Raw genomic sequence first — 17,633 nt, 5'->3', positions numbered from 1 at the left:
AAGCCGCCCGCAGGAAAGAGAGAGCGACGCCAGCCACTGGCCAATAGGAAGAGGTGATGGTGTGAGGTGGGAGTAAGGCTGGCCGTGATTGGTCAGCCCAGATTATCGGCGCCTAGGCGGGAGCTCCGGGAGGCGAGGCCGCGGGCGGGGGCCTGGTGGAGTGGAGGGGCAACAAGATGGCGACGGAGACGGTGGAGCTGCATAAGCTGAAGGTACCGTGCTGAGGGGAAGGGCCGAGCGGGACTTTTCTGGGGTATGGATTCTTCCGGGCGGCCGGCGCCTTTGCTTACGTGCTCTCTTTGCAGGCTTTTCCACTTCTCTTCCCGGCGTCCACCGTAGTTCTTTTCTTTTGTGCCTCCCTTCTCCCCCCCAGTGCGCCTTCCTCAATTCCCGGTTTCTCTTCACGGTCTCGCTGTAGCCTTGCTTGGTACTTTGGCGCCTTCTTCAGCGCTGTATCCTCCGTCACCTTCCCCCGCCAGGGTGTGTTAAGTGCCTCCAACCTGTTCTACTCCCTCATGATTTCTCGTCAGAGCTGCATTACGTCAGTGGGCTCCTCCTCTGTGCCTCATGCGGGACCCGGGATCCCTTTTTCTTCCCTGGGCTGATGCTTTCCTGTCTGTGGTCCCGAGGTGAGATTCCCGTCAGCAGATGGTGGCACCTTTGTGTCTTCCTCGCTGTCTCGGACTCCAGCGTGATGCAGAAAATGCTTTCTCTCCTTTTGTGACCTGGAGGTTACGGCCACGGGGTGAACTTTCAGACCTGAGGGGAGGCCGCAGAGGCCAGGCCTCCCGAGAGAACCTGGCATGTGGGAGGCCGTGAGAGGTTGTAAAGGCCCAGCTAGCGCAGATTGAGGAGCTTTTCCCGTTCTTGCTCGCGTTTCTCCACCCGCCAGCCTCCCCCTCCCTCCCGCCGCCGCGAGGGACACCCCGCTCGGAGCTGTGGTATTTGGGTAGAACGATGCCAAGGTTCGGGTTCTCGCTGCCCCGCTTCGAATCGCGAATGGACCCTGCGCTTCTTGGTCTCACCACGGGGGGACACTCTTGATCGCGGAGGCTGTTTTTTAAGTTTAGTCTTTTGAGACTCTTCGGAGCGTTCTCACATTTAGGCTATTATTTTCCTAAAAGAAGAGAGTAGTTTATTTGAGGGTGAATTAGTTGCCCGTGTGGCTTCACAGGTAGTTTTGCTAGGGGGAAATGATGTCCTGACTTAATCCCGTACAGGCTTTGCGGACCCCACAGTCAGGCACCCCGTTTTGTATAGGGGTTGCTCTACAACAGTTTTACCATCAAATGTTTGGTCGTGTCTGGGCCACATCATCCCGGGGACCTTGGACAACGGGGCTGATTTTGCTGGAGCTGAAATGAATGCTTTCCAAGCGGACAGAGCTTTAAAATGGCAGGGAAATAAGCGTAGAGGGAGGTCGCTTATTAGTTGACACCAGTTAGCCTGGTCTGTGAGAGCTGATAGATTTCTTACTCTTGGATACTCAGCTCTACTGATGGGTTTTTATGTTATCCTGGACTTACCTTTTTTTTTTTTTTTTTTAAAGATTTATTTATTTATTTATACAAGCACTGGGTACAGTCAGAAGCGCGGGAGGGTGAGAAAATTCACCAGAGCCAGAGCGGGGAGCAGAACAGGCAGACTGACAAAATACACTGCTGAGGGGAGCAGTGGGCACGGCAGGGGAGGTCTGTGTGCCATGTGGGGCCCTCCTCCAGTGGCCGGGGAACTGCAGAGGCTGCGGATAGCTTCGCAACCCAGCGCTCAACTGCTGCGCCACCGGGAAGGCCCTCCTGGAGTTTCTTTTGACTTGGTGGTACTGAAGTGCGCAGATTATCTCAGCGGTATCCTAGTATGCCTGTGACCTCAGTTATACTTCCATTTACATGAATTTTGTATTGCCACATAGTAGGTCCTTGAATAAACATCCTTTTTAACTGCCTATCATTTTTTTAAAGATTATTTATGCATACCAGAACTGGGGTACAGGCCAGAGGTTGGGGGGTGGGTGAGAGGATTCACCAGAGACAGAGTGGGGAACAGAACAGGCTCACTGCTTATCTTGATTGAAATCACCTATTCAGGACCTGCTTCCATTATGCTATGCCTTCTGGTTTCCAAGAACCTGTCCATCTAGCTAAGTGAGGACTTAGCTATACTGCTGTGTATTATGAAGCATATACAGAAAGGGAATTTTTGAATAGGAGCTCTAATATTGTCTTCCTATTAGTCCTGTTTTTTTAAACTCCTGGAGTTAAGTCACCAATTTTGTGACTTGTCTCTGTGAACTTTGTGTTGGTTTGTGGAGTTCCTCCTCCCGTACAATCTTTGTCAGGTCTGTATTAAATTTGTTTTATATCCTCTGGTCTGATTTCAGGTACTGTAGTCTAAGAGGACAGGAGGCACTCCTGACAGGGTGAAAAGGATTCACTCTCTTAATCACCATTGCTTGTCTTTGCTTTTTCTCTAGAGCACCTCTTAACCTTTTGGAGGTCACAGATATCTTTGAAACTCATGAAAGGTATGGACCCTCTCCCCAGAAAAAGGCATGTACACATACTTTGCATGCAATTTGAGGGGCTTTATAAAACAACTTTGTAGCCCTGAGGAGTCCATTGATCTCTAATTAAGAACCCGTGCCTTTAATTCCAACTCACAGGACAGTTAATGTTTGATTTCACTGTTGATCTTGATGGCATGATCCTGACTTTTGGCTTGACTTAGGGTTTTACTCTTTTTAAATTAATCTTTCCATTTTTATAAAGAGAATTTAGGACTTTAGTGTGGGCTCTTAGAGGAAAGGACAAGCTCTGAAATAGGGAGGAAAATATATATTGGGTTGATATGTAAGTTCATATCCACTGCACATTCCTGAAGGTTCTGTAGTAACGTCATTCTATCACAGTTGAAAATTTTGAGACTGAATTGTGGATAAAAATGCCTTCAACTGTGGTATCTGTGGCACACAGATTTCCAATCAATAGTGAGAAAAGGGACTACTGCAGGAAAAAAAAAAAACAAGAAATGTGCACTGATATCATGTATGTTGAAAATGAGATTTTGTAATAGTGAAGCATAAAGTGCATATTTGTTGGTGGTTGAGGATAGTTTACAAAGGAAAGTAGGTGAACTATGTGACTAAAGGCAGATTGGAGTGATATTTAAGTTTTGTAAGGCATTTGGCTTTTGTCATACAGGAAGAATTTCCAAAGGTAATTTGAAAGGAGGGTTTGATCAGTTCCTTCTTTTCACTGTGAAAGGATGAGGGACTGAAGGGAGAAAAATTTCATTGGATTTTCATTATAGCAGTCACTCCCTTGCTTAAAACCTTTTAATTATATCCCTTCTATTTTCACCAGTTTAGTTTCTCACGCTCCAACCACAGTGGCTTTATTTTATTTCATTCCTCAGGATGACACTGTCCATTGACTGCTAACGGGTAGGATTTACTATGTGGCAAGCACTGGTCAACTTTTTATATACATAACTGCCACTCCCAGCCCCAAACTTTTGTTTAACTCTTAGTTGTCCTTTAGGTATCAGTCAAACATCATTTACCCAAGGAACCCTTAAGTAGGATAATTTCTCCCTATTTACACACACAGGCTGCTTTTAAAATGCTTTCAAGGGACCCTGTCCTTTCTTTTTTAATCAAACAGTATTTATATGATCATTGATTATCTTGTTCCTCTACTACTTTTTATTTTTTTATTTTAAAGATTTATTTATTTATTTATACAAGCACTGGATACAGTCAGCATGGGAGGGTGAGAGAGTTCACCAGAGCCAGAGTGGGGAGCAGAGCAGGCAGACTGACGAAGTACACTGCTGAGGGGAGCAGCGGGCGGCAGGAGAGGTCTGTGCGCCATGCGGGACCCTCCTCCAATGGCCGGGAGCAACCAGGGATCAAACCGGCGCTGCAGAGGCTGTGGGCAGCTTTGCAACCCAGCACTCAACTGCTGCACTACCAGGGAGGCCCTCCTCTACTACTTTTTTTTTTTTTTTTTATAGAGGCATGTTTTTATTTATTTATTTATTATATTTGTTTGTTTGTTTTGTTTATACATGCACTGGGTACAGTCAGAAGCGCGGGAGGGTGAGAGAATTCACCAGAGCCAGAGCGGGGAGCAGAACAGGCAGAAGGACCGAAGCACACTGCTGAGGGAGCAGCGGGCGGCAGGAGAGGTCTGCGCACCATGTGGGACCCTCCTCCGGGGCCGGGGAGCAGCCGGGGATCGAACCGGCGCCGCAGAGGCTGTGGGCAGCTTCGCAACCCAGCGCTCAACCGCTGCGCCACCAGGGAGGCCCTCCTCTACTACTTTTTAAATTCCATGTGGACAAGAGCTCTTTGTTTTGCTTGTGATTATTTCCTTCTGTCTAAGATAATGCTTCACTCACAGTGGGTAGTAACTATTTGTTAAGTGAGTAAACTTAGTAACACCTGGAAAAGGTAGTAGTGGCTAATAGAATGGGAATGAGTATTAAAGAAATTTAAGATACAGAATTGTAAGTATCTATATCTATAGATGAGTTCGATGTGGGAGGAATAAAAGATGATGCCAGGGTTTGAATAGTGGTACCATTTGGTTAGAAGGAAGCTAAGGAGCCATTATTGTGTAGAAGAGCAGATCAATTCAATTTGGGGTGAATGGGTCTTTGTTTTTGTTTTTAAAGATTTATTTATTTATGCATACAAGAGCTGGGGTACAGGCCAGAGATGCAGGGGGTGAGAGGATTCACCAGTGACTGAGTGGGGAACCGAACAGGCAGAGTGACTGAAATGCACTGCTGAGGGGAGCAGCAGTCGAGTCAGGAGAGGTCTGCTGCGCCATGTGGGTTGCTCTCTGGCTGGCTGCGGATTGAACTCGTGCTGCAGAGGCTGCAGATTGCTTCATAGTGCTGCGTCTTAACCCCTTGCGCCACCAGGGAGGCCCCGAGGTTAATGGGTCTTTGAAATAATTACTTGAAAATGTGGTCTGCTGCTCAGAACCTGAGAGCTGATGGTAAAGGTTTGGGACTTATTTAAAATTTATAGGGTGCCTATATGTGCTGGCTACCACAAGGTGGTGGGGATATAGCAACGAACAAACGCAGACATGATTCTTGCTGTCATGGAACTTACATTTTATTGGGGGGGGAGGCTTCTGCCTTAATGATATGTAAAGTAGTGTAAATATATACAAATACAGATATTCATGTAGTATGTCAAATAGTGATAAAGGTGTTTAGTAAAAAATAGGAAAGGGAGGGCCTACCTGGGGCAGGGGTTAAAGTCAGCACTATCAGGCTTTCGCCAGCCACTGCCACATGGGCATATAATTCCATCCCCGGCCAGGGAGCTGACCCACAGGGCACAGCAGACCCCTCCTATCTCACCTGCTGTTCCCCTCAGCAGTGTATTTCAGTCAGTCTGCCTGTTCTGCTCCCCACTCTGTCTCTGGTGAATCCTCTCACTTCTACCACCTCTGGTCTGCACCCCAATTCTTGTATGCATAAATAAATAAAATAAACCTTAAAAAAATAGGAAAGGGAGATAGGGAGTACAGTTGAGAAGGGTATTTTAATTTAATTTAATTTTTTAATTTTTAAAAAAGATTGATTGATTGATTGATTGATTTATACAACACTGGGTACATTCAAAAGCGCGGGAGGGTGAGAGGATTCACCAGAGCCAGAGCGGAGAGCAGAGCAGAGCAGGCAGACTTCCGAAGTACACTGCTGAGGGGAGCAGCGGGCGGCAGAAGAGGTCTGCGCGCCATGTGGGCCCCTTGCCCGGCGGCCATGGATGGAACCGGTGCTGCAGAGGCTGGGGGCAGCTTCGCGGCCCAGTGCTCAACCGCTGCGCCACTGGGGAGGCACTATTTTAATTTCAAATAAGGTGACTAGAGAAGGCCACAGTGAGAAATATCAAGAAAGACTTGAAGGAGTGTGCGGAGTGTTCTAAGGGATTTAATAGGTGATCATCAAGACTCTGCCTTTTACACTTAATGAGGTAGGAAACCAGTGTATATGTGGGGGGGGGTGTTTGTAGAGGAACGACATGTTCTGACTTATATATTCGAAAGATCACTCTATCTTGTTGAGAGTAAACTACAATAAGGCAAAGACTGAAGGTTTTTCGGTAATCTGTATGAAAGAAACACCAGAAGGTGGAGCTAATATAGGATTTGCCAGTGATTGGAATAAGCCTTTGATACTAGTGGAATGAATATCTTTTACAGGATTAGGTGGAAAAGAGCTGGCAAAGTGACTGGGTAAGAGGAAACCAGAGAAGTCACAAATGCATGAGAGTAGTGTCAGCATTTTGGTAGGTAAGATTGGGTTTAAATCAGACTCCTGAACTGGCGTATTGACCTCCCCTATTTTCTAATTGTGTAATTTTTGAGCAGTTGATTGAATCTCATTAAACCTCGTTTTCTTAATTTATAAAATGGGATCATAATACTAGCCACCGGGTTTCTTGTGAAGATTGAATGAGAAAGTACCATTCCAAGTACTTAGCTCTTTGACAAATATCAAGTATCTGAATTCCAGTTCCTAGTGAAGTGTTTTAAATGATACATAACATCTCTACGCTCAAAGAGTTTGAAAATCATATCAAGAAATAGCAGATGGGGCCTCCCCGGTGGCGCAGCGGTTGAGCGCTGGGTTGCGAAGCTGCCCGAAGCCTCTGCAGCGCCGGTTCGATCCCCGGCTGCTCCCCGGCCACCGGAGGAGGGTCCCACATGGTGCGCAGACCTCTCCTGCCGCCCGCTGCTCCCCTCAGCAGTGTACTTCGGTCCTTCTGCCTGCTCTGCTCCCTGCCCTGGCTCTGGTGAATTCTCTCACCCTCCCGCGCTTCTGACTGTATCCAGTGCATGTATAAAGAAACAAACAAATAAATAAATAAATAAAACATGCCTCTGTAAAAAAAAAAAAAATGCATAAGCATCTACAGCTTCATGGTGCTGTGGTAAAGCTTTAAAAAAAAAAAAAAAAAAAAAGAAATAGCAGATGATTCTGGGAAAACTGGGCCACCACAAGGAAAAAAATGAAACTAGACCACTACTTTTCACCGTGCACAAAAATAAACTCCATTCCCTTCTTTTTTTTTTCAGGAGAGCTTTGGCTATTCGGGGTTTTTGGTGATTCCATATGAATTTCATCAATAATTGTTCTATTTCTTTGAAGAATGACATTGAAATTTTGATTGGAATAGCATTGAATCTGTATATTGCTTTTGGTAGGATGGCCATTTTAATAATGTTTATTCTTCCAATCCATGAGCAGGGATGTCTTTCCATTTCTTTGTGTCTTCTTCTATTTCTTTTAACAGTGTTTTATAGTTTTCTTTGTATAGGTCCTTTACCTCTTTTGTTAGATTTATTCCCAAATAGCAAATACTGTTTAATGAACAATGATATAAAAAGTAAAAAAAAAATAAAAAAAGAAATAGATGCGATAGATTTGTAAACTAGAAGAAATCAGGGCAATGAATGATTAATGTGGTCAGTTGATTGGTTCTTCATTGGTTGAATATGTAGAAAGGAAAATGCCTGATACTGATACTGAAAATAAGATTTTAGAAATTAATTTTTGAATAGGTAATTCATGCACAAGTTCACATGTAAAAGTACAAAAGGGTAAAGGGTAAAAAGTTTCCTTTCTACACTCCTGCTTCCCAGATTCAATGTTACCTGTTTCTTGTCCAGGCCACTTGTGTATAAATGTCATTTGGGGGTATGTGTGTGTGTGCACGCACTTGCATTATTTTTTACATTAATTTTATTTAATTAATTTATTTATTTTTAAAATAGAGGCATGTTTTATTTATTTATTTATTTTATCTGTTTGTTTGTTTTTGTTTATACATGCACTGGGTACAGTCAGAAGTGCGGGAGGGCTAGAGAATTCACCAGAGCCAGAGCAGGGAGCAGAGCAGGCAGAAGGACCTAAGTACACTGCTGAGGGGAGCAGCGGGCCGCAGGAGAGGTCTGCGCGCCATGTGGGACCCTCCTCCAGTGGGCGGGGAGCAGCCGGGGATCAAACTGGCGCCGCAGAGGCCGCGGGCAGCTTTGCAACCCAGCGCTCAACCGCTGCGCCATCGGGGAGGCCCTACATTAATTTTAGTTTCCTGTATACAGTGTTCTAGACTTGGTTTTTTTAAATGGCCTTGTCAAAATAGAATTCACATAACATACAGTTCACTCATTATTACTTTTCAAATTCTTATAAATATTTTAAAGCCAAGTGCATATAAAAGTGAGTAAGATTGGGTATTATAAGTTCTTATTTGAGACTAAAAGATTTTTGTTCTACTAGTTGTATTGAAATGTGTCAGAAAAGAAATGACTTCATTTTCAGCTATTTGTATTCGCCTGTTTCCCTGTTTAAATAATGTCCCAGTATGTGAGAAACCCACAATATTAATTACTGAAGTAACACAATATGTAACATTCTCATTTGACCAGAGAGGGTACATGGAGGTGCTGAGAAGATCCTTGAATGAGCGAGAGACCTGGGGCTAGGAACTGGGAGCCAGTGGGGGCTAAGATTTCAATGACCAAAGGCAATTGGCAAGGTCAGTGGTCAGCAGTGATGGATGCTGTTCATGCTAAACAGCTATATGTACCAATCTCTCAGCCCCAAGTCTAGATCAGACCACTCTGTTATCAGTGTCCTGTGCAGAAACCTTCATTCTGTTCATTTCTTTGTCATCTGGAAGTTTTCGTAAACTTTTGCCTAGATCTAGGTATAGTTTGGGGAAGGTAGGAGAAGGGAGAGACACTTCCGTTTGACCTGCCCGAATATTTACCAGAGCGTTAACTTCATTGGGGGTGAGGGAGGTGGCGGGGGGGTGATCACAGAGGGATGGGGGTTTCTGATGAAGATTATGAGTTACAGGAAATGAAGTTGTGTCACTTTATAAACAACCAACATTCTTTTACACACACACACACACACACACACACACACACACTGAAAATGATACATTTAAAATGCTAGGTGATTTCTAAGTGCTGGGGTTTTGTAAAACTTATTTTCTGCTTTTTAGAATTTTCAGACATTTCTGCAATGAACAATACTTCTATGATGAGGGAACAGAACTCTTAAAGTGGAGCTAAAATCAAAAGGCTCGTTCTCCAGGAACCTGAAAGAAAATAAATCACTGATATGGTTAAAGATCAAGATTCTTAATTAAGAAATGAACCTTAAAGATCATTTAGAGTCTAGATTGTAGATTAATGCTATTCAAGGTATGTTGCAGGCCAATTCTAGTCCATGAACTGTGTCTCTTACTAGTTAGTGCTGAGAGATGTTAAAAAAAAGTGAGTAAGCTTTTAGAAACATCTAGAGCACTTTGACATCACTGTATCATAAAGTGTATGCTCGTTTTTCTGGTAGTGGTTTTTACTGTCTTTTGTGAAAGTATCAGTTCATGACCTAGTTGAAATATTATAAAAAATTGGAAGTGCAATTAGTCTATTTAAAAATATATAGTGGGCCTCCCCGGTGGCGCAGCAGTTGAGCGCTGGCCACCGGAAGAGGGTCCCACATGGCGCGCAGACCTCTCCTGCCGCCTGCTGCTCCCCTCAGCAGTGCACTTTGGTCCTTCTGCCTGCTCTGCTCCCCGCTCTGGCTCTGGTGAATTCTCTCACCCTCCCGTGCTTCTGACTGTACCCAGTGCATGTATAAATAAATAAATAAATCTTTGGGGGGGGAATATATATATATATATAGAGAGAGAGAGTCATCTGTTAAATTCAGAAATCTGAGAGGCAGTGATTCTTTCATATCTTGTCTAATCCTTTACCTGGGATCTTTCTAACGCTTGTAGAATGGCTACTAGCTGCCAAGCACTATTGCAAATGCTTTACAAATTTTTACTGGTTTAATCTTTATCACATGAGATGAACACAGTGCCTGTTGTATAGGTACTGTCCTAATTTCATAAGAAGCGGACACAGAGAGGTTAAGTTACTCACCCAGAGTTACATAACTGTAAGTGGTAAAATTGGTTTGAATCCAGGTAATTTGAATTCGGTGACCCTAATATACTATGCAATCATGCCACACTTTTGTGGGTGATTACTTACCATGTTTCTCAACAATGTACTGTTGGCTTGTTGAGTAGGACAGTTCTCATGGTATCCTTGCCTGCCCTGCTCCACCTGTCTGGTCATTGTGTATGTAGGTGGGGACTCCCTTCTGTTTCTTAATGTTCCCTTGATGGAAAACTGAGATGCCCAGCATTCTCTTACTATCGTTATTATTGCTCTGTATTCCCTTAGTTCTTTTTTTTTTTTTTTTTTAAATATTTATTTATTTATTTATACAAGCACTGGGTACAGTCAGAAGTGTGGGAGGGTGAGAGGATTCACCAGAGCCAGAGCGGAGAGCAGAGCAGAGCAGGCAGACTTCCGAAGTACACTGCTGAGGGGAGCAGCGGGCGGCAGAAGAGGTCTGCGCGCCATGTGGGCCCCTTGCCCGGCGGCTGGGGATTGAACCGGCGCTGCAGAGGCTGCGGGCAGCTTCGCAGTCCAGCACTCAACCGCTGCGCCACCAGGGAATACCGCTGTATTCCCTTAGTTCTAAAGCTCTTTCTTGTATAGGAATCTGCTTTCTAACTTCTTTACTGGTTAATGTTAGTTTAGATCACTTCAAAACCTTTCAGGCCAAACGACTACCTGTGCACTGATCTGCAATATAGAATTTCTGGAGCCTTCCTTTTTCTGTTCTTCTTGGGTCAGCATGTAATTATGCTTATTAAAACGAGAAAATAGAAACCAGTAAGGTTAGTTCATTATTTAATATAGATTATGTTTTTCATTTACCTATAACCTAGAGTTAATTCAATAATAAATCATACTGCTAGCCTTTGTATTTGCCATTATCTAAAACCCTGAGGTCTTTATCCTTCGAATTACTGCTGAGCCATATCTTGCCCATCTGGTTTTTGAAAATTTAAGTTCTGAATGTAAGTATAGTATTTTATAGATGCAGCTTGTTCTTTCTAAACTGAATCTTCATTTTGGCTCCTTGTTCTCCCTGAAGCCTGCACATCCCTTCTCCATACAGCTTACTTCTATTACTCATCCATCAGCTCCTCCTCCTGTTTTCTGTGGAGTCGGAAAGCATACCTTTTATATCATTAGTGATGAAACTGATTAAAAAATCTTCAGTGCTCTGGTATGCCATTAGATTCTGTGTTTCCATTTTGACATGTATTCCTCAGTCAATTGATTGTTGACATTAAGTTAGCTGACGCTGCAGCGTCTATAGTGGCCAGGCTTGCGTGCACTTGGATAGCAGAGTGCAGGATCTGGGATAATAAGATAGTTAAAAGAATCTGCTTTTAGATCGATTTTTCTGCTTGAATATTTGTTCTTTCTGTGATAACTTAGCCTTTCTGTGTACCAGTTGATGCACTGATTTTTTTTGGCGGGGGAGGGAACCTATTTCCCCTCCTCAGAAATAACTAAGGATTTGTAATAATAAATAGTTGCAGGAACAGTCAACATTTTATTAAAGTAGGGTGTTCATTCCTTATGTGTTAGTAAAATTCTCTTAAGTATCGAATTTTGTTAGGGGGAAGCAGACTGTGGACTGCTTGGTGCAGTTAAGAGCAGTAATTTGGGATTGAATTTTTTTTCTTTTTTGTGAGAACTAACGTTTTGTTCCCCCAGGTTCATTCTGTTAATTAAAGAAAAGCTTTATTCTTTTTCTTTTCAGCTTGCTGAACTAAAGCAGGAATGTCTTGCTCGTGGTTTGGAGACCAAAGGGATAAAACAAGATCTTATCAACAGACTCCAGGCATATCTTGAAGAGCATGGTGAGTGCTTTTTGGAGGCAAAGAGTGATATGAGTGAGGGGATTAATTTTCCAACTCTGCCATTTAAAAGATTTCTTTTCATTAAGGTTGTTGATGTGATAAAAGCTCTTAATTAATTTATAAAAAAACCTCTTTGTCATCTAAAATAGTGGTCGTTAATGCAAAGAAATATTCCCTTATCCCCCCCTTTTTAAGACATGATTTATTCAATATTCAAGCAAATTATTTTAAAGAAATATGGTAAAACAAGTGTCACTAGACTGAGAATTGGAAGATTTGAATTCTAATTCCTCTTATTTGTTAGGTAACTTTGGACATTCACCGTTTATATGGCTGAATTCTGATCTGTGAAATTTGATGTGACTCCACCTTTGAAATCCAGAAACTTCTGGTCTCTTCTAGCTCTGACAAATTCTAATTCTGCCTTTTAAAAACAACTTCATTTAAGGTTTATTGGCATACTTTGTTGATACTGCTGGTTTGGTTTAGACCACTGCAATGAAGGAATCACAAATATTTTGGTTGTTTTTTTTAGTTCATATAAAAGTTTTGTATGTACTGTACTATGGTCTATTAAGTGTGCGGTAGCATTATTACTTTTTTGCTAAAAATGCCGTCATCTGAGCCTTCATTAATTCCTAACCATTTTGTTGGTAGAAAGTCTTTCCTCATTGTTGATGACTGCTGACTGATCAGACTGAAGTTTGGGGTGACTGGCATTTTTTTTTAAAGATTTATTTATTTATTTGTGCATGCAAGAACTGGGGTGCAGGCCAGAAATGTGGGTGTGAGAAGATTCACTAGAGACAGAGTGGGAAACAGAACAGGCAGATTGACTGAAATACACTGCTGAGGGGAGCAGTGGGAGAGTTGAGGTCTGCTGCGCCATATGGTAGCTCCTTGGTCAGGGATCGAACTCATGCTGCAGTGGCTGTGGGTAGCTTCATAGGTTGTGTCTTAACCCCTTGCACCACCAGGGAGGCCCCTGGCAGTTTCTTAAAATAAATCATAATGAAGTTTGCCACATAGTTGACTTTTTTTTCTACTGGCTTGCAGTGCTGGTTTATAGCATACTACCCACTTTAGAACTTCTTTCAAAATTGGACTCGGTCTTCTCAAACTCTATTGCTGCTTTATCAACTAAGTTTATATTGTATTTTAAATGCTTTGTTGGAATTTCTACAATGTCAACAGCATCTTCATCTGCAATAGATTCCATCTTAAGAAATTCCTTTTTTTGCTTTTCATAAGTTCCAACTTCTCACTCATTCAAGTTTTATTGTAAAAATGTAGCAATTCAGGTTCCATTTTTAGTTCTGCTTTTGCTATTTCCATCATATCTGCAGTTACTTCTTCCACTGAAGTCTTGAAGGTTGCTTAAAGTGATCTGTGAGGGTTGCAGTTAACTTCTTCCAAATTCCTTTTATTCTGACTTCTCTTGAATCACACATGTTCTTAATGACATATAGAATGGTGAATCTTTTCCAGAAGACATTTTATTTACTTTGCCCAGATTCATCAGAGGAGTCATTTTCCATAACAGCTATAGCTTTATTTATTAAATAATAAGATTTGAAAGTCAGAATTAGGGGCCTCCCTGGTGGCGCGAGGGGTTAAGCACAACACTGTGAAATTGTCCGCAGCCTCTGCAGCACAAGTTCGATCCTCAGCAGGCCAGGGAGCTACCCACATGGCGCAGCAGACCTCTCCTGTCTTGCCCACTGCCCCCCTCAGCTGTGTATTTCAGTGGGTCTGCCTGTTCTGTTCCCTACTCTGTCTGTGGTGAATCTGCTCACCCCCGCATCTCTGGCCTGTGCCTAGTTTTTGTATGCATAAATAAATAAATCTTTTTAAAAAAACTCAGAATTCCTTGAACCTCAGACTGCAGAAAGGATGTTAGCAGGCATGAAAACAATGTTAATCTTACACATTTCCTTCAGACCTCTTGGGTGACTGGGTACATTATCAGTGAGCAGTAATATTTTGAAAGGAATCTATTTCTGAGCAATAGATCTTTAACAGTGGGCTTAAAATAAGCAGTAAGCCATGTTGTAAACAGATGTGCTATCATTCAGGCTTTGTTATTCCATTTATAGGGCACAGACATAGTTGATTTAGCATATTCTTAAGGGACCTACGATTTTCAAAATGGTAAATGAGCATTGGTTTGAACTTGAAGTCACCAGCTACTTTTACCCCTGCTAATAAGGTTATTTCATTCATATGGGAAAATCTGTTGCTTAGTGTAGTCACCTTCATTAATGATTTTAGCTTGATCTAGTGGATAACTTGGTACAGCTTCTGTATTAGCACTTGTTATTTCACAGTGTACTTAGATGTTACGGAGTTGACTTCTTTCCTAAAACTTCATGAATTAATTTCTGCTAACCTCAGACTGTTCTTCTGAAGCTTCCTCACCTCCTATCTGTCACAGACTTAAGGAGATTTAGGGCCTATCTCTGGATTAGGCTTTGGCTTAAGGAATTGTTGTGACTGGTTTAATCTGTCCAGACCACTAAAACTTTCTCCGTATCAATAAGACTGTTTTACTTTCTTACCATTTGTGTGTCCACTGGAGTAGCACTTTTAATTCCCTTCAAGAGCTTTTCCTTTATTTTTGCAAATTGGCTAGCCTTTTTTGCACAAAAGATCTAGTTGTTTGTTTATTGGCTTTGATATTCCCTCCTCACTAAGCTTAAGCAATTTTAGCTTCTGATTGAAAATAAGAGGTGTTTGACTCTTTTTTCATTTGAACAATAGAGAGGTCATTATAGAGTTACTAATTGGCCTAATTTCAATATTGTGTCTCAGGGAACAGGGAGACCCAAGGAGAGAGAGCAACCAGTTGGTGGGGCAGTGAGAACACATACATTTATTAAGTTCTCCATTTTGTGTGGGTGTGGTTCATGGTGCCCAAAAACAATTACAATAGTAACAGCAAAGATTATAGATCACCATAAAATATAATGTTTTAATATATATAGTATATACTTATGTATGTATAATAAAAAAATATTTAAAAAAATGTAATGGTTGCCAAAACGTAACAAAGACATGAAGTAGGCACATGCACTGTAAGAAAAATCGTGCCAGATAGACTTGCTTTGTGCAGGGTTGTAATAAACTTTCAGTTCGTAAAGAAACCAGTATTTGTAAAGTACAATAAAGTGAAGTACGGGGGTCCTCCCTGGTGGCATGGGGTTAAAGACAGCGCCATCAAGCTATTGCCAGCCACTGCAGCACAAGTTTGACTCTCAGCCGACCAGGGAGCAACCCACAGGGCACAGCAGACCTCTCCTGTCTTGCCCGCTGCTCCTCTCAGCAGTGTATTTCAGTAGATCCTCCTATTCTGCTCCCCACTCTCTCTGGTGAATCCTGTCACCCCCCGTACCTCTGGCCTGTACCCCAGCTCTTGTATGCATAAATAAATAAATCTTTTATAAAAACCCAATAAAGTTAAGTACAATAACATGAAATAGGTTTTACTATCATGCCAGGTTGTACAATATCCCCTCCAAATTTTATTTCCATTTCTTTCACACCCAACACACTCAGCCAATCTTTGTCCTCGTAAACCATGTAGTATTTGGCATAAAGTTTTGTTTTTTTTTGGTGGGACCCTCGCCGGTGGCTGGGGAACAAACCGGTGCTGCAGAGGCTGCAGGCAGCCTCACAGCCCAGCGCTCAACCGCTGCGCCACCAGGGGAGGCCCGGCATATAGTATTTTTATATGAGTGGCAGTGAGGCCATGGCCTTACTTTCTCTTTTTCCTTTATGTCTTTTTTTTTTTTTTTTTAAATAATGATAGATCCATGTGACCTGTGGCTGTGAGGTCGTGTAATCTATTGACTCATGTAGTCTATTGACTCAGTTTTGGTGTAGTGTTCTATAATATACAAGAATCCACCACGTCTTACTTAATTCACCCAGTGACATACCTATTTTGCCTCCTGAACTACTTCCTTAATATTTCCTAATGCTCCTGTGTGAGAGTCATTATAGGGTAAAATTGATATTCTCATCATTAGGGTTCTTGTATCATCACAAACCTAAACTTGGTGCTGTTCTACCAAGTAGTCTAATTTTTGCTTATCTGTTGTTTTAATTTATATTCCTCTAATTTACGATTGTTAAATATTTCTTGTGTTCTTGGTTCTTTGGGTGTCATCTTTGCCTGTTTTTTTATTGGGGTTTCCATTACTCTCAGTTTACAGGCATCTCTTTTATATTCTAATGCTATTACATTGTTATTTTTAGATACAGATACCTTCTTTGTCATTTATTTCTTTTCCTTTGGTGTCATTCCTTAAGTAGATGTCCTTAGTTTTGAGAAATAGTAAATTTTTTGCCTCTTTTGTGTCTTTGATTTTTTTTTCCCCTCCCCACTACTTAATAATAAAGATATTCTCTATTGCTTTTTACTAATGCCATGGTTGACCTCGTTATATTTAGTTCTTCAGTCCAGTTGGAGTTCAACTTTATATTAATGTTAGGTTGAGAATATAATTTTATATTTTATATAGAGCAATTTTGTTAGTGTTAGTTCTGCCTTCATGATTGAGTTTCATTTGGGGAAAGCAAAATGATTATAATTTTAGCCTAAGTACAGTGATCGAGATGGTTTTATAGCAGGGCTTGACCTAAATATTTTAATATTCTTTAGCTGAAGAGGAAGCAAATGAAGAAGATGTACTGGGAGATGAAACAGAGGTGAGTTGGACAGAGTAAGGTTAGTCACTGGCCTGGCAATGTGCCACTGCCTTGTCCACATTGCTTAACAACCAATCATAAGAGTACTCAAATACTAACTCATTAGGGGAGCATAAAGGGGAAATGAAGGTTCAGAAAGACTTGTTCATTTTGGAGTTCTCATAGTCTTTGTTGATGGGTATGTGCAGTACTCTTGATTTAAGTTAATCATCTTGTTTCATTTGGTTTTAGGAAGAAGAACCAAAGCCAATAGATCTTCCTGCCAAAGAAGAAGAACCTGCTGAAAAAACTGTTGACGTGTAACTATCCTTTTTTTTAATAATCTCATTACAGAATGGACAGTTCTGGGTTTTGGGGGAACTTTTAATCTCTTATACACCCCTATTGGCCTTTTTATTTCTCATTAGATTATACAATTTTTGGAAAGAGTTTACTTCATTCCAAATCCATGGTCTCAAAGAAGCAAAGTCATATCTGGGTTATATTAGATTAGAATCAGGAGACTTCAATCCCAGACAGTCTCCTAGCCTTTGTTAGTCTTTTGTAGGATTACCACATTAGATCATTTTCTGTATAGAGAATCATACCTATTGTCTGCTTATCAGGAATTTTATAAGGGTAGAGGGTGCTGAGCAGAGGTTTTTGTCTCTTAAGTAACGCTGTATTCTCCCTTCTTTATTTACAGTGGAAAAGGGGAGGATAGGATACTATAGGGGAAAGTGGTTCTGATTTATTTAAACTGCCACAAGGTTGATTATAGCCACCTTTATTTGGGACATTTTTTTTTTAAAGATTTATTTATTTATTTATACAAGTACAGTCAGAAGCGCGGGAGAGTGAGAGAATTCACCAGAGCCAGAGTGGGGAACAGAATAGGCAGACCGACGAAATACACTGCTGAGGGGAGCATCGGGTGTGGCAGGAGAGGTCTGTGCGCCATGTATGTGGGACCCTCGCCAGTGGGGTGGCCGGGGATCGAACCAGCACTACAGAGGCTGTGGGCAGCTTCGCAGCCCAGTGCTCAACCGCTGCGCCACCAGGAGAGGCCTATTTGGAACTTTTTACACAAATATCTGACCATCTTATACTTCAGTTCTTTAAGAGCAGT

The 17,633-nt window shown here is 41.9% G+C and overlaps 1 protein-coding gene across 1 annotated transcript; it reads left to right on the top strand.

The window, feature by feature from the left end:
* The first annotated feature begins 128 nt into the window (after window positions 1–128).
* SARNP (SAP domain containing ribonucleoprotein) lies at window positions 129–16,856 on the top strand. The gene is made up of 4 exons (XM_037514938.2): window positions 129–212; window positions 11,716–11,815; window positions 16,479–16,525; window positions 16,757–16,856. The coding sequence occupies exons 1-4, from the start codon at window positions 177–179 to the stop codon at window positions 16,826–16,828; spliced, it is 255 nt and encodes an 84-aa protein (XP_037370835.1). The 5' UTR covers window positions 129–176; the 3' UTR covers window positions 16,829–16,856.
* Window positions 16,857–17,633: the final 777 nt, after the last annotated feature.

This window comes from Talpa occidentalis, unplaced genomic scaffold (assembly GCF_014898055.3).
Source record: "Talpa occidentalis isolate TD23 unplaced genomic scaffold, MPIMG_talOcc4v2.1 talOcc4.16, whole genome shotgun sequence".
Taxonomy (NCBI): domain Eukaryota; kingdom Metazoa; phylum Chordata; class Mammalia; order Eulipotyphla; family Talpidae; genus Talpa; species Talpa occidentalis.
This window is presented reverse-complemented; position numbering and strand designations above follow the sequence as displayed.

What these genes read in the sequence shown, in the direction of transcription:
- SARNP (XM_037514938.2), top strand. Translation starts at nt 177, where the DNA reads ATGGCGACGGAGACGGTGGAGCTGCATAAGCTGAAG. An exon ending in TGGAGCTGCATAAGCTGAAG is followed by an intron (nt 213 to 11,715) that starts GTACCGTGCTGA and finishes TTTTCTTTTCAG; the next exon opens with CTTGCTGAACTAAAGCAGGA. An exon ending in GGCATATCTTGAAGAGCATG is followed by an intron (nt 11,816 to 16,478) that starts GTGAGTGCTTTT and finishes AATATTCTTTAG; the next exon opens with CTGAAGAGGAAGCAAATGAA.